The sequence below is a fragment of the Hypomesus nipponensis genome, chromosome 22, assembly GCF_054491055.1.
Source record: "Hypomesus nipponensis isolate SF chromosome 22, ASM5449105v1, whole genome shotgun sequence".
Lineage (NCBI taxonomy): Eukaryota > Metazoa > Chordata > Actinopteri > Osmeriformes > Osmeridae > Hypomesus > Hypomesus nipponensis.
This window is the reverse complement of record NC_140382.1, coordinates 20,881,893-20,905,576: the sequence shown is the minus strand read 5'-3', so window position 1 is coordinate 20,905,576 and position 23,684 is coordinate 20,881,893. Positions and strand designations below refer to the sequence as shown.

The following is a 23,684-nucleotide window of genomic DNA, read 5'->3' as shown; positions in this document are numbered from 1 at the left end:
TTTCTAACGAAAGTTAGAGAGCCAGAGAGGGAAAAAGAAGGAAGAGTGAGAGTAAAGGAGGAGTCCCAGAAGACTGAGCGACCCGAGTGTGACATGGTGCCCTCTTCTTTAGCCACAAATTGTCTCTCCGTTCTTTCCTGGCTCCCGGCTATTTTCAGCATCTTTCATCCCTTCTCTTGCTTTCTGTCTTTCATTTGTCCGTTTGTCCCCTATCTTGAAGGACAGATAACTACCCCAGGCGAGCTCAGCCAGGATCAACACTCTGGCTCTGGCATTTGTCAGCCTTTTCCCCTGAACTATGTGATTGTGTGTTATGTGTGTGTGTAGTGTGTGTGTGTGTGTGTGTGTGTGTGTGTGTGTGTTGTGGGTGCGTCTGCGTGTAGTGTGTGTGTGTGTGTGTGTGTAGTGTGCGTGTCTCCATCCAGCCCGTGTGTCTCTTGATTGGCAAACTGGACTGCACCTTTATCACCCACAGCAGATTCTGAGGAGAGAAAGAAACAAAGAAAGAGACAGGAAGATGGAGGGAGAGGAAGAGAGAGGGAGAGAGACATGCAGCCCATCTCTAGAGAGAGTGTGCAGTGGATGCTGGAGGTACATTCACGTTTTTGCCTGCAAAAAAAACTACACAGTCGGAAAATTAATGTGACAGATGAGGGGAAAGAGAGAGAGAGAGACAGAGAGAGGGAGAGAGAGACAGAGAGAGAGACAGAGAGAGAGACAGAGAGAGAGACAGAGAGAGAGACAGAGAGAGACAGAGAGAGAGACAGAGAGAGAGAGACAGAGAGACAGAGAGAGAGAAATAGAGAGAGAGAGAGAGAGAGAGAGAGGTCACGCTTGGGGTCAATTTCTCAGACGGCGACATCGACGTGTCACATGCCCGGGCCGACAGCGCGAGGACAGCGACAAGATAAAGGAGGGAGGGAAGGAGGGAGGAGAGACGGACTGCGTGGGAGAGAGAAACAGACAGGGATGGATGAGAAAGAGAGATAGGAGACAGATTGGACCACCGTTGGAAGTGGGGCCCAGGGCACTGTGGGATACGTGCAAGGCCGTGTAAGACCCTCTCAGAGGGAGAGGAGAGGGGAGGGGAGGGGAGGAGCGGAGAGGAAAGGAGAGGAAAGGAGAGGAGAGGAGAGGAGAGGAGAGAAGAGAAGAGAAGAGAAGAGAAGAGAAGAGAAGAGAAGAGAAGAGGAGAGGGGGAGAGAGGAGAGGGGGAGAGAGGAGAGGGGGAGAGTCTTTCCCCAGGGATTTGCAGGTCTTACAGAGATAACGTTCAGTACAGGGTCTCTAGTTCTGTGGAGGAGAGACACGATGAGAGCCATGATGGTGTGGCTGACGTGTCTGAAAGGAGAAGTGTTTTTCCAAGAGGCTAAAAGTTCAGGGAAAAAGGAAAAGAAAAAAGAGGCAGGGCTGAAAAAAGAAATGCACAGCAGACCTGTGGTGCTGAGAGAGTGAGAGAGGAGAAAGAGATGAGAGAGAGAGAAAGAAAGATAAAGAGTAAGATTTAAAGAGAGAGTGGGAGAGAGAGACAGAGTAAGAGAAATAGGGAGAGAGAGAGAGATAGTAAGAGAAAGGAGGAGAGGGAAAGTAAGATAGAGAGAGAGTAAGAGAGAGGAGGAGAGGGAGAGTAAGATAGAGAGTAAGATAGAGAGAGAGAGAGAGAGAGAGAGAGAGAGAGAGAGAGAGAGGTGCCAAAACATAGCATGTGGGTCCAAAAGGTTGAAGCGCCAAGTCACAGTGTGGCGTGAACAGCAAGGCGAAGCCTGGCTTGGAACGGCATGCACTGGCATCTTCTCCTGGTTCCCCCTGCCCAACCAGCCTTCAGGGTATGCTCTGCTGAGAGGCAGGGAGGGAGGGAGGGAGGGCATTCATGGCTCGCTCTCCGGCCCAGCGCCATGCATGGGGAGGCTGGAGAGGAGGGGGAGGAGGAAGGCTCACCCTCCAGGGACACCCCCGGTGGGAGGTGGTCGGCAGGAAGGTAGATGGGGGGGTGGCGGCCCCACTGAGGGGGGGCAAAGTCCTGCTCCTCTTCTTTAAGGAGGGGTGGTGGGGGGGGGGGGAGACAAAACAACATATATGCTGAGAATGTTTGAGAGAGAGACAGAGAGATAGATAGAGAAGTAAAGTGAGAGATAGATAGATATAGATATAGAGAGAGAGAGAGAGAGAGAGAGAGAGAGAGAGAGAGAGAGAGAGAGAGAGAGAGAGAGACGTGAGAATAAGAAAATATCACCAGCCTGTGGATTAGTGCACCTCTGACCACAGCACATTCCGGAAAAGTACGGAATACATTATCCAGCAAAGAGGATTACCCTGGTGGATCACCCAGCCTGGTGGATCACCTAGCCTGGTGGATCACCCAGCCTGGTGGATCACCCAGCCTGGTGGATCACCCAGCCTGGTGGATCACCTAGCCTGGTGGATCACCCAGCCTGGTGGATCACCCAGCCTGGTGGATCACCCAGCCTGGTGGATCACCCAGCCTGGTGGATCACCCAGCCTGGTGGATCACCTAGCCTGGTGGATCACCCAGCCTGGTGGATCACCCAGCCTGGTGGATCACCTAGCCTGGTGGATCACCCAGCCTGGTGGATCACCCAGCCTGGTGGATCACCCAGCCTGGTGGATCACCCAGCCTGGTGGATCACCTAGCCTGGTGGATCACCCAGCCTGGTGGATCACCCAGCCTGGTGGATCACCCAGCCTGGTGGATCACCCAGCCTGGTGGATCACCTAGCCTGGTGGATCACCTAGCCTGGTGGATCACCTAGCCTGGTGGATCACCCAGCCTGGTGGATCACCTAGCCTGGTGGATCACCCAGCCTGGTGGATCACCCATCCCTCTCGCAAAAAAACACTAGAAAAGGAGAGATTCTGTTCATATCTTCTCCTCTCCTTCCACCAGCAATCCTTCTTGTCAGAAAGATGAAATAGTCAGCTCACGCACACATGGAAGCACATGCGCAATCACACAAGCCATATGCTAACACACATACACACACACACACACACACACACACGTATAGACACACACACATGTACAAACAAACACAGAGTCAGACACACACACACAGTTCTTCATCTGTTTTCATCTGTAGTTCAAAGGCAAGCAGAGGTTTCCGTTTCAACAGCAGCACCAAGGAGCCAACAGTCAGCCTCTTCTCTCCCTCTCTTCTCCCTCTCTCCTATTCTCCCTCTCTTCTCCCTCTCTCCTATTCTCCCTCTCTCCTATTCTCCCTCTCTCCTATTCTCCCTCTCTCCTATTCTCCCTCTCTCCTATTCTCCCTCTCTTCTCCCTCTCTCCTATTCTCCCTCTCTCCTATTCTCCCTCTCTCCTATTCTCCCTCTCTCCTATTCTCCCTCTCTCCTCTTCTCCCTCTCTCCTATTCTCCCTCTCTCCTATTCTCCCTCTCTCCTATTCTCCCTCTCTCCTATTCTCCCTCTCTCCTATTCTCCCTCTCTCCTATTCTCCCTCTCTCCTATTCTCCCTCTCTTCTCTCTCTCTGCTCCTCCTCTCTCTCTTCCTCGCTTCTTTCCTTCCATCTCTCTCACCCTCCACCAACCTTCCTCTGCACTCTCTGCCCCCCCCCCTCCTGCCCCCCTCCTGCCCCCCACCCCCTCACACACACACACACACACACACACACACACACAGAGTTAACGGCTGCTATTGTTGGCCGAGAGGAAGGGAGAGTGCTGTGTTTGGGGCTCCATGCCATCACATGTTTCAAATGTCTGGCGGTTGGAGAGAAAGACTTCCTGATGTCAACTAAAACAGGCTGCCAGACACTTCCCAGGACCCTGGAGCTGAAGTCTGGTCTGGGGTCTGGGGTCTGGGGTCTGGGGCCTGGGCCTGGGGTCTGGGGTCTGGGGCCTGGGGCCTGGGGTCTGGGGCCTGGGGCCTGGGGTCTGGGGTCTGGGGTCTGGGGTCTGGGGTCTGGAGTCTGGGGTCTGGGGTCTGGGTCTGGGGTCTGGGGTCTGGGGTCTGGGGTCTGGGGTCTGGGGTCTGGGGTCTGGGGTCTGGGTCTGGGGTCTGCGGTCTGGGGTCTGGTAGGGTGTCAGAATTAGGCATGTAGGCTGAAGGGCATAGTTTATAGGGTGTAGGGGGTGCAGTAGGGGTTTGAACAGGGACAGGAATTTGAGCTGTCCGTTCAGTAATGGAAAATTTTAGTCTGCATTCTGCAGGACCGCTAAACAATGGAAGACTGAGTGAAAGATAATTATACAATGACATGTACAATATCCATTGTAATCCACACAGCTGTCTCTGCCCATCCACTTTAAAATTCCACAGAGAGAAAGATAGAAGAGGGCAGAGAAAAGCGAACGGAGGGGAACGGAGAAAGCGAAAGAGAGAGAGAGAGAGAGAGAGAGAGAGAGAGAGAGAGAGAGAGAGAGAGTGAGAGAGAGAGAGAGAGAGAGAGAGAGAGAGAGAGAGAGAGAGAGAGAGAGAGAGAGAGAGAGAGAGAGAGAGAGAGGAGAGAGAGAGAGAGAGAGAGTTACACAAATGAAAACAGAGAATATTAGAGAGAGAGAAACAGAAAGAAAGAAGTTGGACAGAAAGAGGGGAAGAGAAAGAGAAATATCAATTTTCGAAATCTGAACACTTGACGAAATGCCAGCGCCTCCCTCCCCCCTCCCTGCCTCCCCCCATCCCTGCCTCCCCCCTCCCTGTCTCCCCCCCTCCCTCCCTGCCTCCCCGTATCTAAACGAGCTCATAAGAAAATGGAGCCATCACAGAAAAGCCGTGGGAACGTTGTTGACATTTCCCAGAGCGAGGGCCTGTTCGGTGAGACAGAGAGCTGAGCTCCTGTCACACCTGTAAGAGAAGCTACTGCCATCATCACTGGCCAGATAGATAAGTAAGAGGGAGGGAGGGAGGGAGGGAGGGAGGGAGGGAGGGAGGGAGGGAGGGAGGGAGGGAGGGAGGGAGGGAGGGAGGGAGGGAGGGAGGGAGGGAGGGAGGGAGGGAGGGAGGGAGGGAGGGAGGGAGGGAGGGAGGGAGGGAGGGAGGGATGGCCTCCTCAGTGCTTTAATAGCTTCTCAACAGCAGGTGAACTCCAGCTAATTAAAACCTCCCACAGAAAATAATCATCTTATTAAAGTGATTGGATCAGCGTGTGTGTGTGTGTGGGGAGCGGGGTGTGTGTGTATTGTCCCGTGCCTTCACCCCTCTAAACAGATTATCCTTCTAATGAGTTTGTTTGCTCAGTGAGTCGTCGCGACACCCATCTGGATCTGAGGTCGTAACAGCGTCGCGATAGTGTGTCCAACACAAACCAGATGAAGACATGAACTTGTCCAACACAAACCAGATGAAGACATGAACCTGTCCAACATAAACCAGATGAAGACATTACCCTTTCTTGTGATGCTGTTTCTCCAAGAGCTGTGACTGAGTGAATGAGTGAATGAGTGAGTGAGTGAGTGAGTGGATGTGCGTGTGCATGTCTCTGTACACGTGTGTGTGTGTGTGTGTGTGTGTGTGTGTGTGTGTGTGTGCATGTACAGCCCCAGATCGCTCTCTCTTAACGGAACCTTGTTCAGCACAGATGGACCCAGCAGATGACCCCATCATCAATGAAACCATCGATCACCGTCTGCAAGCTGCCACACACAGCTGACCACACCCTTCACTGGCAGGCTCACGTTACATCTGGATTTAATCGGCACCTGATCCCAAATGAGGAAAATTAATCTACCGGATATGAATGATTGATTTGTTTTTAAAAGCAGTTGTCGCCTTGAAATACCACTCCAGGTCATGTCTAATATAATCTTAGATGAATGCTCTTTCAAAAAGGGTAAGAGTTGAAAGGTTGACAGTTGTATCGCAGTGCCTGCTCGCTGACTGGGAAGTGTAGTTTGTAGATGAGGGGATATGGTCTCGGGGATGAGGTCTAGGAGTTGAGGTCTAGGGAATGAGGCATAGGGGATGAGGTCTAGGAGGTGAGGTCTAGGAGGTGAGGTCGAGGGCCTGTACTGACAAGAAACACTTTTAACCCAGCGACTTTGGATGAGTCATCCAGTGCATTCCGGAAAGGATTCCAACCCCTAACGCCCTCCTCCACCTCCTTGTCTCGTTTAATTACACGGTTTCCCATTCCCAGAATAGGGTGTGAATTCCTCAGGTATTTTCAGACGTCTTGAGTTGAACTTGGACCATCGTCAGAACGGGGAGGATGTTTTCCCTGACAAGTACAGTATTATCTGCTTGTCTCCTTTAATTATGCACATGTATGCAAACACACACACACACACACACACTCTCCTGCCCGTCCTGACCAGGGGGTGTGGGTTACATTGTGTGAGTTATCTGAGGTTGGTAATTGAGATGTTATCTTTGCTGGGGAGGCAGCAATTTCTCTCTCACCACACACACACACACACACACACACGCTTGACTGAGAGTGCTTTTCCTTCCTGCTGAATCAGCTTTCCCTGGTTGCCGTGTGTGATCACGAGAGTATCTAACTGCTAGCTGCATTCATAAACATCTCTGCTTTGTGGACTTGTAGACAATAAACAATGATTAACCCCCCACACACACACACGTACAGTTATGCACACACACAAACAAACACAAACACACACAAATACAATGTTACTAACACACTTCACTCACACACAGTTATACACACACATACAAACACACATAGTGTTTATACAGTGCTGTGAAACACTCAGGTATTGTGAAAACACTCGGGTGCTGAGAAATACTCAGGTGCTATGAAATCACTCAGGTGCTGTGAAATCACTCAGGTGCTGAGAAACACTTAGGTGCTGTGAAATCACTCAGGTGCTGTGAAACACTCAGGTGCAGTGAAACACTCAGGAGCTGAGAAACACTCAGGTGCTGAGAAACACTCAGGTGCTGAAAAGACACTCAGGAGCTGTGAAAACACTCAGGAGCTGAGAAACACTCAGGAGCTGAGAAACACTCAGGTGCTGAAAAGACACTCAGGAGCTGTGAAAACACTCAGGAGCTGAGAAACACTCAGGAGCTGAGAAACACTCAGGTGCTGAAAAGACACTCAGGAGCTGTGAAAACACTCAGGAGTCAGAACTGGAGGACAAACTGTCTCTCTCTGTCTCTTTCTTTCTCTGTCTCTCTTTCTTTCTCTCTCTCTCTCTTTCTTTCTCTTTCTTTCTCTCTCTCCGTCGCTTTCTCTCTCTCTCTCTCTCTCTCTCTCTCTCTCTCTCTCTCTCTCTCTCTCACTCTCTCTCACTCTCTCTCTCTCTCTCTCTCTCTCTCTCTCTCTCACACTCTCTCTCACTCTCTCTCACTCTCTCACTCTCTCACTCTCTCACTCTCTCACTCTCTCTCTCTCTCTCTCTCTCTCTCTCTCTCTCTTTCTCTCTTTCTCTCTCTTTCTCTCTCTTTCTCTCTCTTTCTCTCTCTTTCTCTCACTCTCTCTCATGTGTTGTTCCTTGACTCTGGACTGCTTTGGCAACATTGTTTAACCTGAAAATCCATGCCAATAATGCATATTGAATTGAATTGACTTGAGAGAGACAGAGAGAGGCAGAGAGACACAAAGAGAAAGAGAGAGTGAGACCCACAGAGAGAGAGAGTCTGGGAGACAGAGAGACAGAAGGCAGGATGTGTGTTACTGTACCTTGGTTGCAGGTCTTGCCAGTGTAGCCAGGGTGGCACCTACACTTGTTGGGTCCGATACAGTCTCCGTATTTACAGCCATGCTGACAGAGAGCTGAGGGGGAGGAGGGGGGGAGGGGAGGGGGAGGGGGGAGGAGGGGGAGGAGGAGGGGGGGGCGGAGGGGGAGAAGGAGGAGGAGGGGGAGGAGGAGGGGGGAGGGGGAGGAGGAGGGGGGGGGGAGGTGGAGAAGGAGGAGGAGGGGGGGGGGGAGGGGAGAAAATTAGTAGACATGATGAGCACAAATTGAGAGTGTGTGCACGTCTGAATGTGTGTGTGTGTGTGTTTGGGGTGGGGTGTGCACTTCCCAGGCTAGCTTTGTCTCTGATTGATGTGTATGAGTATGTGTCAATGTGTGTGTGTGTAATAAAGTGTGTGTGTGTGTGAGTCCACAGCTCTCTTGTTGACTGTATGTTCCTCTCAGATCAGTGTGACAAAGCTCTTAATCCTTCAGTTATTTGACTTCCTCCCTAGCCATCAGCTATGTGTGTGTGTGTGTGTGTCTGGTTCTGGTGATACCAGGCACCTGGGGCTAAGCCCGGATCCGATAGATTGTGAGTGTGTATGTGTGTGTTTATGTGAGTGTGTATGTGTGTGTGGGTGAAGTTACATAGATTAGTGAAACGAAAGGGCTTCAGTTCAATACTGAGATAAGATCTTCCAGAGAGACCACTTCAACACAGTCTCTCCCATTATAATGGATCACTCTGGAGGCCACTGTTTGTTTCCTTGGAGAATTTAATACATTTTTTAAAACCTGTTTCAGAGCGTGAACTTTGAAAGTGCGACACACACACACACACTTTACTAAGCAGTACAGTACAGAAATACAGTACTTGCAGGGGAGTATAGCTAACACATGGTACTGTACCAGCATGAGTAGTGTATCACCTTATGTGTGCAGTTCAAAATGAACCTAAAACAAAAGGAAGTATTTAATTTGTGTTTTTGGTGTCAAACTGAATTACGTCCAACAGCAAAATGTACCACAAATCTTTGGCTGGCTGCAGATCTTCCATTCTCTGCTGCTAATCTCTATACTGCTGGTCTCTCTCCAGAATCTCTCTCTATACACCTGGTCTTTCTCTACTGCAGGTATCTCTACAACTGGTTGCTCTATATCTGGACTTTCTTCACTATCTACCTCTGCTGCTGGTCTCTATACAGCTGATCTCTCTATGGCTAGTCTCTCTATACAGCTGGGCTCTACTGCTGGTCTCTCCTGCTAGCCTGTATACAGCTGGTCTTTCCTGCTAGCCTGTATACACCTGGTCTCTCTACTGGTCTACTGGTCTCTCTACTGCTGGTCTCTCCTGCTAGACTGTACACAGCTGGTCTCTCCTGCTAGCCTGTATACAGCTGGTCTCTCTACTGCTGGTCTCTCCTGCTAGCCTTTACACTGCTGGTCTCTCATGCTAGCCTGTATACAGCTGGTCTCTCCTACTAGCCTGTATACTGCTGGTCTCTCCTGCTGGTCTCTCTACTGCTAGCCTGTATACAGCTGGTCTCTCCTGCTAGGCTGTATACTGCTGGTCTCTCCTGCTGGTCTCTCTACTGCTAGCCTGTATACAGCTGGTCTCTCTACTGCTGGTCTCTCCTGCTAGCCTGTATACAGCTGGTCTCTCCTGCTAGCCTGTATACTGCTGGTCTCTCTACTGCTAGCCTGTATACAGCTGGTCTCTCTACTGCTAGCCTGTATACAGATGGTCTCTTTACTGCTGGTCTTTCCTTCTAGCCTGTACACAGCTGGTCTCTCCTGCTAGCCTGTATACAGCTGGTCTCTCTACTGCTGGTCTCTCCTGCTAGCCTGTACACTCCTGGTCTTTCCTGCTAGCCTGTACACAGCTGGTCTCTCCTGCTAGCCTGTATACTGCTGGTCTCTCCTGCTGGTCTCTCTACTGCTAGCCTGTATACTGCTGGTCTCTCCTGCTGGTCTCTCTACTGCTAGCCTGTATACTGCTGGTCTATCCCGCTAGCCTGTATACTGCTGGTCTCTCCTGCTAGCCTGTATACTGCTGGTCTCTCTTGCTAGTATCTCTCAGCCTGCTTTCAAAGGCTGCCACACTAGGACCCAGCCAAGTGATTCTAATTTCCATTACCAGCCTCATTAGCCTGTCATAACACAGAGAAATCAGAGCAGTTAATTATCCCCATGGACGAGCCAGTGGGAAGAGCAACATGTAGGAGAGCGTGTGTGGAGGTCTCACATGAGAGAGGTGAGGTGTGTATGCCTGCATGTGTGTGTGTGTGTTTGTGTGTGTGTGTGTGTGTGATTCAGACAGAGAGGGAAAGAAAGAGAGAATACAAGAAGCCATGCGAGAAAAAGCTAAGTGTCTAAGTGCCAGGACTTCACGATGAGCTTGGCTTTTGAGCGGACTATCCCTTTACGGGCTATTTCCATAAAAGAACGGAACAATGAAAAATGGACACCCTGGAAATAGATCCTTGTATCCAATATGTTTAATCCTGTAAAAAGCGCTCTTATCTGAACGCGGCTCTGTGATTCATGGTAGCGGCTCACCCTTGGCTAGGACGCTGCTTGAGATGAAAGCAGGGCTTGGTTCTAGTCTTTCAAAGCAGAAGCAAGCTGTGTCGGTTTCAAAGACAACAGAACCACTCTGAATCCTTCACCTCCAGCAAGATACACATCACCTGACTCACGCCTCTTTATTACACGGCACAATCTAAAGAGGAGTGTGTGTGTGTGTGTGTGTGTGTGTACATGTGGATTCTGCTGTGTGTGTGTGTGTGTGTGTGTGTGTACACATGTGGATTCTGCTGTGTGTGTGTGTGTGCGTGGGTATTTTTGTGACATGCAGAACATTGAGAGCTCTCGATTAGGTCTCAGATAGAAGTGAGAAAGGGGAGGCCTAATTTGGGTTTGGGAGAGGAGGGGGGAGGGGGGCATGGGTGGTTTATTGGGTCAGACTCCTTATCTAGATGGGCTCCTCTAAGCGACAGTCAAATTGTGTATTAATAAAACACAAGCTGTGGTGATATTCAGTTTCACTGTCAGTGATGACGTGAGAGTGTGTGTGTGTGTGTGTGTGTACTTTTACATGTGCGAGTGTGTGCTTGAATATGTGTGTGTGTGTCTCTATTGAATGTGAGTTTGTGTGTGCACCTATGTGTGTGTGGCCATGCTTTGATGTGACCCAGCTCAGTAAAAGGGGCGTGGCTACCAGCTCAGTGAAAGGGGCGTGGCTACCAGCTCAGTGAAAGGGGCGTGGCTACCTCATATTTGGCAGAAGGGGGATAATCCCCCTGGCCCCTAAACCACATCAAGAGGCGCTCGTATATATAGTCTGATCAAACCATGCAGTCGACTAAAAATGTCTTCTCCTTGGCAGAGGGTCCCACGCACCCACGTTCCAGGAACACCATGGGCCCACGCACCCAGATGATACCCTGCCCTTTGATTCGATTTTCCATCAGGAATTCTGGCTGGCCACCTGACCCTACTCCATCGAAAAATGTTGAGTTGAAGGGGGTCCTAAATTATAGCAAGCATTGTTGGTGGATTTCAGCTTACGTGAACGGTCCTTGTGGAGATTTGTAACAGGGAAAATGTCCAAAACGGGGGATGAAAATAGTTCTTTTGTTTTATCATTACTTTTGTATTACTGTATTGTATTACTTTTCTATTATTGTTACAACAACAATCCAAGTCTTAAGTCAGCATGTAAGACTGTTGATCCAAAAGCTGAGTCTTTGTGGGTGGTGAATTATTACATTTAGTCATTTAGACACTCTTATCCAGAGCGACTTACAGTAAGTACAGGAACATTCCCCCGAGGCAAGAAGGGTAAAGTACACAACGTCATTTGGCAGGGCAGGAAGTCGCTCCGGCAACCTTCTGATTACTAGCCCGACTCCCTCACCGCTCAGCCATTTGATTCCCCAGTCATAAGAAGACATGGCAGTTTGTTCATCTGAGACACGTACGCTGCAGGTGTCAACACTGACTCCAGATACTGACACATGTTCACAAACATCCTACAGCCCAGAGAGGAAGTGTGTGTGTCTCTGTGTGTGTGTGTGTGTGTGCATGTTCGTTGTGTGTGTGTCTCTGTGTGTGTGTGGGTCTGACTATAAATAAGTTAGTGAAACCCTGAACCCAGAGAATATGACGCTTTAACCAGGAAATATATTGTGTTGAGCTAACCTTGGTTCTGGCACCTTATCCCCACTACTCGGTGTGTTAAGGCGTAGAGAGCTGCAAAACAAACGGCCAAACACACAAACAAACACAAGACAAAAACATAAACACAATGGCAGGCTTAAAAGAAAAAAAAGGATTAATGATCAATAACAGTCAGAATTATGCAAGTGATTATAAAGTCATGCTGGGACAATCTGATGTGAAAGCATTCCCGAACGCAAAAGATGTTATTATTTGTGCGGTTCTCTTCTAGCAGTACACGGCCTGACGGAGTCAATCGTCACCGGATCCCGATATCCAAAAGAGCAGGCAACAGACCCACGTTCAGATGATTTAGAGACCTCCGCGCTGTTTCCCCGGTGATTAATTAGGCATATCCCCGACCGCTCGCATCTTAAAAGAACTGCAAAAGAAAGTCTTTGGGGCGCTCGGAGTTTGTAGCGCGCTGCAAACAGGCTGTGATGTATGGTTCCATTTCTCCTTTGGTGAAGGAAAGCAAAAACCACCATCACAGAAGTGCCAAGGCGCTCTCCGGAGGATGAGAATAACTGACAGTGAGTTTCGAGTTTGAACAGCGAATTCCTCTGTGAAAGAATGTATTCCTGTCCTATTGCCGTTAGATGTTACCATAAACTGTCAATAGTTCCAATCCTGACTATTCCTGACTATTCTCACATCCTTTTCCCAAAACCCTTAGCTCCTTAACGCTTAGAGTCAACAAGACTTTCCTAAAGTTTCCATTGATTTTAATCCTCATTTGACCGTTATCGAAATCCTGACTTTCAGGATTTCATCCCCAAAGTTTACTTAAGATATTCTTCCAGGGAAGGGCTTATTAAGGGGCAGAGATGAAGAGAGAGAGTAAGGAATAAGGATGAGGAAAAGAGAAATATAGAAAGACTCAGTTCTTATTACTTTCTGGCCCCTGGCTTCATACTTCCCACTCATTCCCAATTCTGCTTTTTCTTCTAAATTCTCCTTCTCTCTCCTCACACCTCCCCCCCACACAAACACTCTCTCCTTCTCCACCCTTGCCTGTCTCTTTTTCTCTCTCTCTCTCCATCTCTCTCTACCTCCCCTCTGGTTCAATGACCTTTTAAACACAGGCCATATCTATTAAGTTCTCGATTGTACCATTGTATGGTGAGTGCCACTCATCCAGACCAGAACCCCACGCCGTGATCCTCCATAGCTTCTATCTAATCTCTTCCAGCAACACTCACTCCTCTCCCTCCCTCTCACCTCTCTCTCCTCCTCTCCCTCCTTCTGTCCTCTACTCTCTCCTCCTCTCCCTCCCTCTCTCCTCCTCTCCCTCCCTCTCTCCTCCTCTCCCTTCCTCTCTCCTCCTCTCCCTCTCACCTCTCCCTCCCTCTCTCCTCCTCTCCCTCTCTCCTCCTCTCCCTCCCTCTCTCCTCCTCTCCCTCTCACCTCTCCCTTCCTCTCCCTTCCTCTCCCTCCCTCTCTCCTCCTTTCCCTCCCTCTCTCCTCCTCTCCCTCCCTCTCTCCTCCTCTCTCTTCCTCTCCCTCCCTCTCTCTCCATCCTTCTGTCTCCTCTCTACTTTTCCACCCTCACTTTCACCACTTTCTCCTTGTTTGCAACTCTCCAGTTTGTATTCTCTCCCTCTCTTCCTCTCCTCTCCCCCCCTCCCCCTCCCCCTCCCTCTCTCTCTCTCTCTCTCTCCCTCTCTCCCTCTCTCCCTCTCTCTCTCTCTCTCTCTCTCTCTCTCTCTCTCTCTCTCTCTCTCTCTCTCTCTCTCTCTCTCTCTCTCTCTCTCTCTCTCTCTCTCTCTCTCCCTCTCTCTCTCTCTCTCTCTCTCTCTGTCTCTCTCTCTCTCTCTGGCTTGTAATTATTTACGCTTTCACCCCCCTCCCTTCCTCCCCTCCCTCCCCCCTCTCCGTTTCCGTGTCTGAGGTATAACTGCAGGAGGTGCATGGAGGACTGATTGTGGTCTCAAGTGATTGGATCCGTGCGTCTCGGTCGGTCAGGGGTATTTGCGGGCGTTAGCAAGCTAACACTGAGGTTTCCTCAGTGGTCATCGATTTAGCTCGCTGAAAAAGCTTGGTGCATCGAGAGAAGGAAGGGGGAGGGGGCCGGAGCAGGGAGGGAAGGGGGGCGGGGAGGGAGGGAAGGGGGGCAGAGCAGGGAGGGATCCAGGTGGAGCGCAGCAAAGGAACTCACAGGTGGAGCGTGGCGAAGTGAAAATGAGTGGAACTCATTTTCGGGGGGAGACGGGAGAAGAAGACCCAGGACCTCCATTCTCAACGTGACTAGAAATTTCCGTTGGTCAGCTTCCGGAAAGTGTAAAAACAAATGTAAATGGATTCAGTCACATCCCAACATTTTAGTGAAACCGGTACTGGAGACCTGGTCCAGTCATGGATGTCCTCCTATAGAAGACTGTTTATGGTGGCTTGGTCTAATGTGCGCTAGGCTGAGGCCTTGATGCGGTGGCCTGGGTTTGAATCTGACAATGTAATTCTCTCTTCAACATTTCCTGTCCTCTCCATAATGACTATCTGAATCAATAAAATATATGATAAAGGCAGTAATGCTTCTAAAAATATGTCTTTAAAAGTCTACTTCTGACCAGGCACCACCTCCAGAGTAGCACTGATGTCTGGTCTACCCCACCAGCACTCAACCCAATCTGGACCCACCAGAGGGGGACGAGTCCAGTATAGTCCAGGATATCAGTCCGGTCATCAACCGGATGTGCTGACTTCTCCTCGCACAGAACCACCTGGTTCTGCAGTGGTTCTCCGCACTTCACAGTTCTCGAAATAATCTCAGTTACAGCTACGTCCGGACAGCGCCCAAACAGAATGGGAAAAGAAGAGATCACAGTCCATCATGTATAATTTCCCGTCTGATCTCTTAGTGGCGTGCCGGCTTGCCTTCGCTCCAGGCTCACAAAGCTGGCACAGCCACAGGGAGCAGAGGCAGCTGGCTGGCTGGCTACCAAGTTCGGGGGTGGAGGTGGGGGGGATAGAGGGAGGGTGTTGGAGGAAGGTAGGGCGGGGGGGTTGGAGGGAGGTAGAGGGAGGGAGGGTACTGGATACCGAGGTAGGCTTCCAAACGTCACTGCCGCAGAACCGACTGGATCAGCCTGAGCAGAACCAGTGAGCTGAAACGAGGGCTTGATTCCGAGCTGACAGTAAACAGGACTTTACAGGAAGTACATTTCTTTGGTGTACGAAAGGACAAATGGGTCTAATCAACAGGAAATAAAGATAAGCATGAAATGACAAGTTAGGCTGAGCACAAACCAATTCAAATGACTGAACAAAATCAAACAAACATTTTAAACAGAAGCTTTGCGGTACAACAAAAGGAAGCAGGTATTATTAGCCACAGCGATTAGTCTCAAAACACCCGGGGCTTTCAGCCAATGAGGAAGCATGCAGTGCAGTCCTGTGTGAATGTGCAAGACTGGACGGCATCCACAGCCAGGACACAGCTGTGGAAAGCAAGAGAGGCAGTATCCTTCATTTTAGCACACCGTGCAAAGCGTCCACAACCCTCCTGCTAATTATACCATCGTATTTATACCAAACAGCCCCCACACAGCCTCACTCCCACAGCCAGCAGAGCAGGAATGCTCTCCGAGTATGAATTACATGTACAAGCGATACAAGTGAAATACAAGTGAATTACATGTATACATATCTCAGCCCACAGGCCTGACTGGTGACAGTCTCACAGAGGGACCGTGGAGTTGAGGAGAGGCGGGCTGATAACTGGGGTCTGTCACTGTCTCATGGGGCAGGAAGGAAGTGTGTGTGTGTGTGTGTGTGTGTGGGGGGGGGGGGGGTAAGAGTTGATTCACAACACATCCTCTGGTTCAGGTATCCAGCCAGAATCTACCAATCTAAGGTAGTTTAGCATCCCAATCAACTGGTCTGTGTGTGTGTGTGTGTGTGTGTGTGTGTGTGGTGTACGCACACATGCTTGCATGTGTATTAATTTTATAATGTGTGTGTGTTTATGTATTCCAGCTTACTAGGAAGTATATCTTTCACAGCAAATACCAACCTTACCTTACCCCCTGCCATTAAGCAGACCTGTCTCTCAGATGTCAAATTCTGCCAAATACTTGCTTTGAGGTGCACTTGATTTAGTTATCCTTGTTCCATTAAACCATTTGAACCACCCCAGAGTTGCACAGTCTGATCTAAAACAAGTGCACCAAAAACACTTCCTTTAAAAAAAACAAGTATTTGATGTTCACTGGACTGTATTTGACCCAAATCTGAACCAGAGACCAACCTACCCATCTCCCCCCCCTCACAGAAACCCCCGGTTGTCCTCGGTAACCTCAATCACCCCCCCTTCCCCCGGGCATTGCCATGGCAATACTTACGTTGGCACTGACCCCAGGACCGTCGGGTCCAGCCCCAGCAGCAGTCGATTCGGGCGCCGTAGCGACACAGCCCATTGGTCGAGGCCATCTGCCGAGGCCACCTATCAAGAGAAGAGCACAGGCAGGTTAGGTCAGCAGGCTAAGCTAACAGGCTAAAGTACTCTTGTGTACACAACCAAATGTTTGGTGAAAGATTTTCCGAATAACAAGACGTATATTCAGACTCTACATTCAGCCAAAATCCATGTCCTGTGTTTTATTTAACCTTGGCAGAGTGTTGAAAGTGGTCTGTATACACACAGTCACACTCACACCTCTTGCAACACGGAGCAAATTCTGTGAATCATTTCCTTCTACAGAATCTGGGGCAAAAAAAATCAATCGTAATCCCATTCACAACACATCACTTTTCCTCATTATCACTCTGGAGTCAAACAAACAGGTCACGAGCCGGTGACATCACACTTCCTGTGATGTCATATCTAAGCGCTTGCTTCAGTCCCCGTGATCCACCCAGGCAGGAGTTGCACCGTAGAGAGGGAGGGTCTGAGCGATCAGACACCTGTTGACGTTCACAACGTTCTTCCTCTCTTCCTGTCACCCCTAGCCTGACGTTGTCATACTCATAATTCTAGTCAGAATATGAGTCTGATACCGTTCCGTTGGGCTGTGAGTAGGTATGGGTTTCAACCAAACCCGGAAAAAAATGCCTCAATTGGACAGACCTACAACCAATCAGAGCACGGTTAGTTTGTTAACTTTTACTGAATCCCGTAGGAAGGACGGCAACAACTTTTTTCGATGCCTTGATCGCGTTTCTCTGTTCCTCTTTCAAAATGAATGCGCTGTCGATGTCTTCTAAAACAAATATCAGCTCTGCAGAGGCAGCAATGTTTGTTGAAAACAAAGTAAACCCAAGCGCTCTTTGGTGACGTGGTTGATTACGTTACTGTTGATCATCTGTCCATCATCGTATAAAACCCGCCCTGACAATTTGTTTGGTCCGAACAGCTCTTGTTCGGGCATAGTTTTTCCTCAACCGAGTGACCCCAGACCGAACTTCCCGACCAAAAATGTTGTGGACGGGGCTATGTTCGGTTGGCACCCAGGCTATCTCATCCCCCCACCCCTCTCTTTTTCCTTTTCAGTTCCACCACTTCTCTCACCCCATCCTGTCACCACTCCCCCCTCCTCCCCCCTCCCTCACCCATCACTGCAACTGTCACAGCAGGAATTCCAGACAGGGCTTTAGTCAAGCTCTGACAACTATGTTCTTTGTAACATTAGCATCAAAATAACTTCCTGAGGTACTTATGAATGCAGCGGAGAGGACAGTACTACTAGTATTACTACTACTAATGTAACGTAATGTAACATAATAATACTAATAATAATAATGCTTCCAGGCTGGTGAGGAAAGCCAGGTGCTGATTGATCATCTTGCATACAGGACATGCAGCAGCACACACATACACCCTAAATACCCAAATAAGAGCCGGATGTGTTGGTGACTTGGTGTTCTGTTCTATTCTGTTTCTCCTCGGAAAGAGAGAGAGAGTAAGAGAGAAGAGAGAGAGTAAGAGAGTAAGAGAGAAGAGAGAGAGAGAGTAGAGAGAGAGAGAGAGAGAGAGAGAGAGAGAGAGAGAGAGAGAGAGAGAGAGAGAGAGGGAAGGAGAGTGAGAGAGGGGGAGGGAGAGAGAGAATGAGAGAGAGAGAGAGAGGAAGAGTGTATGAGAGAAAGATTTTCTTGGCAGGCCATGGACTAGGATTACCTCCTTTATCTCTCCAGAGCATCCCCACATGTTGTGGAGGGGATAAGAGGTAGAAAAAGCCCATTTAAGGACCCTTTCTCTGGGAAATAGCAGAAGCACTGGCCACCACAAAGCCCTGATCCTTGGCAGGGACTGAGGTCTGCTGACTGAATCAAGCTCCTTGATGAAAAAGGGGGGGGACGGGGTGGGGGGGGGAACTAAAACTAAACCATCGTTCAGAAAGTGTCCTAAAGTGTCTCTGAAGAGGTCCTTGTTGGCTTCTAATTATGGAGGAAGAGGAGGAAGAGGAGGAGGAAGAGGAGGAGGAAGAGGAGGAGGAAGAGGAGGAGGAAGAGGAGGGCTGTCCAGTCGCCACAGTGAGAGGATGACACAGATTGGTGTTTGGTATTCAGTGAACGCACTCTCTTTCTCTCTTCCACCTTTCTTCTAGCCCCCCCCCCCCTCCCCCTTTCCTCCCCCCCCCCCCTGGTCTGTCCCAGGCTGTTAGTGTCCAGTGCCAAGCTGGGAGACATGCTAATAGCTTCCCAGGCAGCCAATCAGGAGGGAGAGGGGAGGGGCACCTGACAGGGGAGGCTGAGTGAGAGTGGCAGTCTCAGGGAGATGTTTGTCTGCTGTCTGGCAGGGCTGTTTGGTGGGGACAGGGGGTGGAGGGTAAAGGGGGGTAAAGGCACAGGGCTGGAGGTAGAGGGGTGTAGAGGGACAGGACTGTCTGTCTTGGAAGCACGGAAGCTGCAAGATGTCTTAGTAATTTAAGGACACACACCACTTCTGACCAGGGATAAACATCCATTTCCTCACAAAAATGGCACCAAACACACAAAGCTATACATGGAAAGTCTCTCAGCAGAGAAACTAATATCAATATTAGATGTGGATCAAGGGTTGAGAAACTGAATTAAAATGGCTTCATTTTGCAGGCAAAGTGATTAACAGCCACAATATTGCAAAATGGAGTTGCTGCATATTGGTCCATCAGGGTATTAAGAATTCAGACAACTGCCTTGTTGATAAAGCCATCTGACACAGGCGGGGTGATATTTAACCGTGCTCGTAAAACAAGTGTACGCATTATAGAGTGGGAAAAAGAGAGAGAAAGGACCTGTGAGGGCCCTGCTAAGCACTGAAGGTAATTAGTTAGCCTGCAGCGTTTTCACAACAAACAACCTGGACCCCAAAAAACTGTGCAATTCTGCCGCTCTGCGTAGCTGAGCTGGGGACATGAGGCGGAAGCAGAGCGCTCGCTGAGACGAGAGAAGAGCGAGCGATCGGTAGCTAAAGGAAGCATGTGGTGAACTCCCGCAGACAAATTGAGGTTGAAAAGGCTTTCTCTCTCTCTTTCTTTCTCTCTCTCTCTTTCTCTCTCTCTCTTTCTCCCTCTCTCTCTCTCTCTCTCTGTTTTGTTTGGCAGCCAGAGGTGGGTGAAGGGGCACAGAGTGGTCATAGTGAAGGTGGACAAAGCTCCGGTAGCAGACCTGTTCTGAGTGACTGAGAAGGTGAGAGAGAAGGGAGGGGAACACGCACGTATACACTCACGCACACGCACGCACACACACACACACACACACACACACACACACATACATACATGCACACGCACACATACATACATACAGACCTAGAATATGAGTTCGGCAATGGAGTTTTGTTTACTCATTTATTGTACATTTCGCTCTCGCTCTCTATGTCTCTCTCATCCTTCTCTTACAGCCGCTGGCAGTTTGCTGACCAACCAGCATCCGTCTTGTTGTTGATGCCGTTCACCAGCCGGCCCTTTGAATAATGTGTCATTTCTTTGTTACACACACCGGACACAACTGACTGGCCTTACTTCCTGTGACTGATCACACACACACACACACACACACACACACACACACACGTGCACACACACACACACACACACACACACACACGTGCACACACACACTTCATGTTATATTCATAACGTGCACAGTAGCCCATGTCATCTTTCTCCTTCAGACACTCAGAGAAACTCAACTGTTGACGGTGGGCTCCCAGCCCCAGGGCAGTGTTCTCTGATTGAGGATGATGGAATGTGATAATGTTGCTTAACCGAGGAAAAGTGTTCATTGGTGTAGCAGAGAATATCGGTGTGTTAGTGAGAGAGAGAGACTCACTCACTCACTCGCTGTCTCTCACTCTCTCTTTCACTCTCTCTCAGAGGGAGGGTAAGAGAGTGAGTGAAAGAGGGTGAGAAGAGAGAGTCATGTAAAACTGGCCTTGGTCCATAGAACAACTCCACCTCTAATCTCCGTTGATTCCCCCTAACCTTTTAGAAAACATGGAGGGTATACGCGCGCACGTACACCCAAGCATGCACTCACAGGAAAGGACAGGGTCTGATGTCACCACTGAAGCCATGTTTGGCACCAAAACTTGGCGTTGGTGTTCGACTGAGGTAACCTAGGAATGGGCTGGCTGGGCTGGCTGCAATCTCGCGCTATGCACTGACATCACTCTGGAACAATACCCGTGCCCTTGTATGTGCACGTAACGTGTGCGTGTTTCTGTTAAGTCTAGACTTTCATCCTGGCAAAGTGCTCTCGGCCCAAGATGAAGTACTTTCTGGACAAAACCTCTAAACCAAGCAGCAGCAACAGATAATGACAACATGAAGCACTGCCTGTTTCATCTCCAGGTCCTCCCACTCAACCACAGCTGACAATCAACCACGCATACAGAATGCCGGATCATTAGGATATCCACCCCATAATATGTTATTAATTAGTCCTATTATGGGATGACCTTGCTTGGGTTGCCATGGAGGCTTCCTTCAGGTAGCTAAGCCTTCTCTAAACAGTTTTACCAAGAGACGCGGCCACCAAGTAATGAATGGGATTTTCACGTCCTCTCTCTCTCACTCTCTCTCTCTCTCTCTCCCTCTCCATCTCTCTCTCTCTCTCTCCGTCTCTCTCTTTCTCTCTGTCTCTCTCTTTCTCTCTGTCTCTCTCTCTCTATGAATTTATATTGAAGCAGCGGGCCACTGGTTTATAACCATGGAAATTGGCAAATAATGACCCGCGTGACAAGCTCACTCCATCAGCAGGAGCCGTTAATAACGTATGCCGCCGCCGGGTTTGCGTTGACGCTCATTATGCGGTGGCACACTGGTGAAGTATCAGCGCTTCTCGGCAGACGGCGGCCCCGGTGAGCTGTCAGAACACACCGGCTAGCATAACTCACTCCGGTCATCATGATACGGACTATATGCACGAGGCTTGATCACATACATGACTCCTTTACATGCTGACGACACACACACACACATACACAGCAGTGTTTCACAACAGCCTGCCTCACAACTATCTCTCTCTCGCACGTACAAACATGGACCTATACACAGGTGATGTACATAATTCATAGCTGTAGATGATGTCATAAATTACGTGTAGGTAAAATGTTGTCTCGGAAGCTCAAAGGAACACTATATTACTATAGTGTATATTACTATATTAATCTCTAACAAAGATTTTTTCTATTAGTCCCCCATCATATTTGGCCAAAGTATGTCAAAAGAATGACGCCTATGGGCACAACCTGTCCAACGACGATAAATGGAGACAAAACGTAATCTAATTATAACGGCGTGACAGATTTTCTACTGGAAAAATCGTGGAGTTCATTGCAACACGCTCGTGCTCCGTTTACATGGCTTTACCACGGTGAGCAGAGAGTTCATGATTCTGTGACGGATATCTGCTCTGATCCAGCCTGAAATATAATTAAATAAATCTCCACGGTGCTTAAGGACGTGTATTTAGTGTTGTTGTGCAGGAAGGGAATCCGTCTTTAGGGTGATGAATACAGTTTAGTCAAGTTGGACCCAGTCCAGGTCTGGAAGACAACCAGCAGTTATTAATAAACAAGGATGATGCAATTGCTTGAAAGTTATTCCCCGAGGTGCAATAGGCTACATAATGTAGATTACTAGGAGGCCTTAGAAGGAAATGTAGGTCATGTTCTATTGACCTAAGATGGAAGTAAGTGTTCTGATACCTGCAGATGATTGTTGCCAATACCTCGTCTAACCAAGCCAAAAGAATTTGACCTACACTCAAGCTACTCAAAGGAGTCAATATGTGAATGTTAGACAAATGTACAAAAGTACACTTCAAGTTGTGTAAAGAAGGATAAATATAATGAAAATGTTTTAGGCTATTTTATTTTGACATTATGTAGGCATTATAGGTATAGTAGGCTATAGAACGAAATGCACAATGTTGACAATAACAGTCACCCCAAAAAAATCCTTGAATGCTTAAATTCTTGATGCTAACGGTCAATTACAGTGTCAGTAAATACCAAAAGTAAACGGGATCGGCTATATTGGGGGAGAATGGTGGTCAGAAGTTCGTCTTTATTGAATATAGTGTTAAATATGAGAGATAACCTTGCAGCTACTTGCTACTGATGTACGAACTAAAGTATAAAAAAAAAAAAAAGCTCTGAACTCCAGTTTGCTCGACATAAAACAGCCAGCACGCCTTACTTGAGAGTATTCTACTTCACCGAGGCACGCTGCGATGCCCGCGTGCACCTATAAGAAAAGGTTAGAATAGATTCCAATCTCGCGCACATTCTTAGGGTTTTGGCACGTTTCTTCTCGACCTCGCCACCTCACGCTCCCCCCCGGTTCGTGTTCGGGCATGAACCACCAAGTCAATGAGAACGCATTCTGTCACACATCAGCTAATTTCTAGAAAACTCACCCCCACCAGCAATACACGTTGACATGGAGATGGTGGACCAGATTTGGCAAAAAATGTAAACACTGCCAAGCCTAGATTTTAACTCCGTATGCAAATTTGGGCAAAAAGTACAGGCAGCGAAACAAATGGACATGGGCTACGATGATCTACTTTCCGTGAGAGTTCCAAATCAGATACATCCGATTTATATACTTGACGAAGTAGCCTAGGCCTATAATTCGGTGAAAAGTGCCACTGTTAATTTTAAGATTAAGGGGAGATCAGATGCAGTTGAGCAAAATAAACAAATAACTCGGTAGGCGATCTAGCCTACAGGCTCTAGTCTACTCGCACACGCTTTCGTTCACAGCGTGTCAAGTGTGATCCGTCGCTGTAATTTCATCAGAACAGCAACACGTTTTAATCTTTTCCGTTGTGAATATTTCAAACGTGCAAATCAAAGGGGTTCGCTGAAATGTCAGTCTGTGCGGAGTTCCCGGGCGCAGGGTGCAACTGCAGCGCCCTAATTGGAAGCGTGTAAGGATTTACTGTCAAAACATTGTTCACAAGAATGCACCTATTTACCATCGAAAATAATACGTGCGTGTTGTCTTACCTGCCGTCAAACTCCGCGCTCGTTCTCAAACAGAAAGTGCATAGCAATATCAACTTTATCCATAGGTCCATTGTGAGAGTCACACGCGCACGCAGCGCACGCTTTCCAAAGACAAAAATCAAAATGTAACGTTTGACTGTAGCTAAACCGCAGTAGCCGATAATCTTTCGTTTTGACGAAAGGTAAGAACCGGATATTTATTTCCCCCAAATCGTTAAAGCCGCACCGGAATGAGTGTCTCGCAGCTGTTCTTGAAACAGACCATTTACAATGTGTCAGAGCTACCGCGCGCACACGGGAGAAAGCGGTGCTACTGCCTCTTTCTGGGTGACCCAGCGCGTGTGGCGCCGAGTGCTCTCTACCGGTGCTCGTGGGATCCCGCAGCCTTCCCCTCCCGCGCGCAAGTTCA

General features: G+C 48.8%; 1 protein-coding gene across 3 annotated transcripts in view; it reads right to left on the bottom strand.

Annotated features, from left to right (window-relative positions):
- Positions 1-23,684, bottom strand: part of npnta (nephronectin a) — a 43,983-nt gene extending 20,299 nt beyond the window's left edge. Inside the window, exons 1-5 of one of the 3 annotated variants that reach the window (XM_084687037.1) lie at positions 23,276-23,684; positions 16,179-16,279; positions 11,821-11,871; positions 7,620-7,712; positions 1,939-2,031 (exon numbers count right to left, since the gene is read on the bottom strand). In XM_084687037.1, the coding sequence (XP_084543163.1) occupies positions 1,939-2,031; positions 7,620-7,712; positions 11,821-11,871; positions 16,179-16,279; positions 23,276-23,346 (409 nt within the window). In that variant the 5' untranslated portion in view covers positions 23,347-23,684. The remainder of the gene's footprint in view (positions 1-1,938; positions 2,032-7,619; positions 7,713-11,820; positions 11,872-16,178; positions 16,280-23,275) is intronic. The other 2 variants (XM_084687038.1, XM_084687039.1) reach the window with 2 other exon arrangements.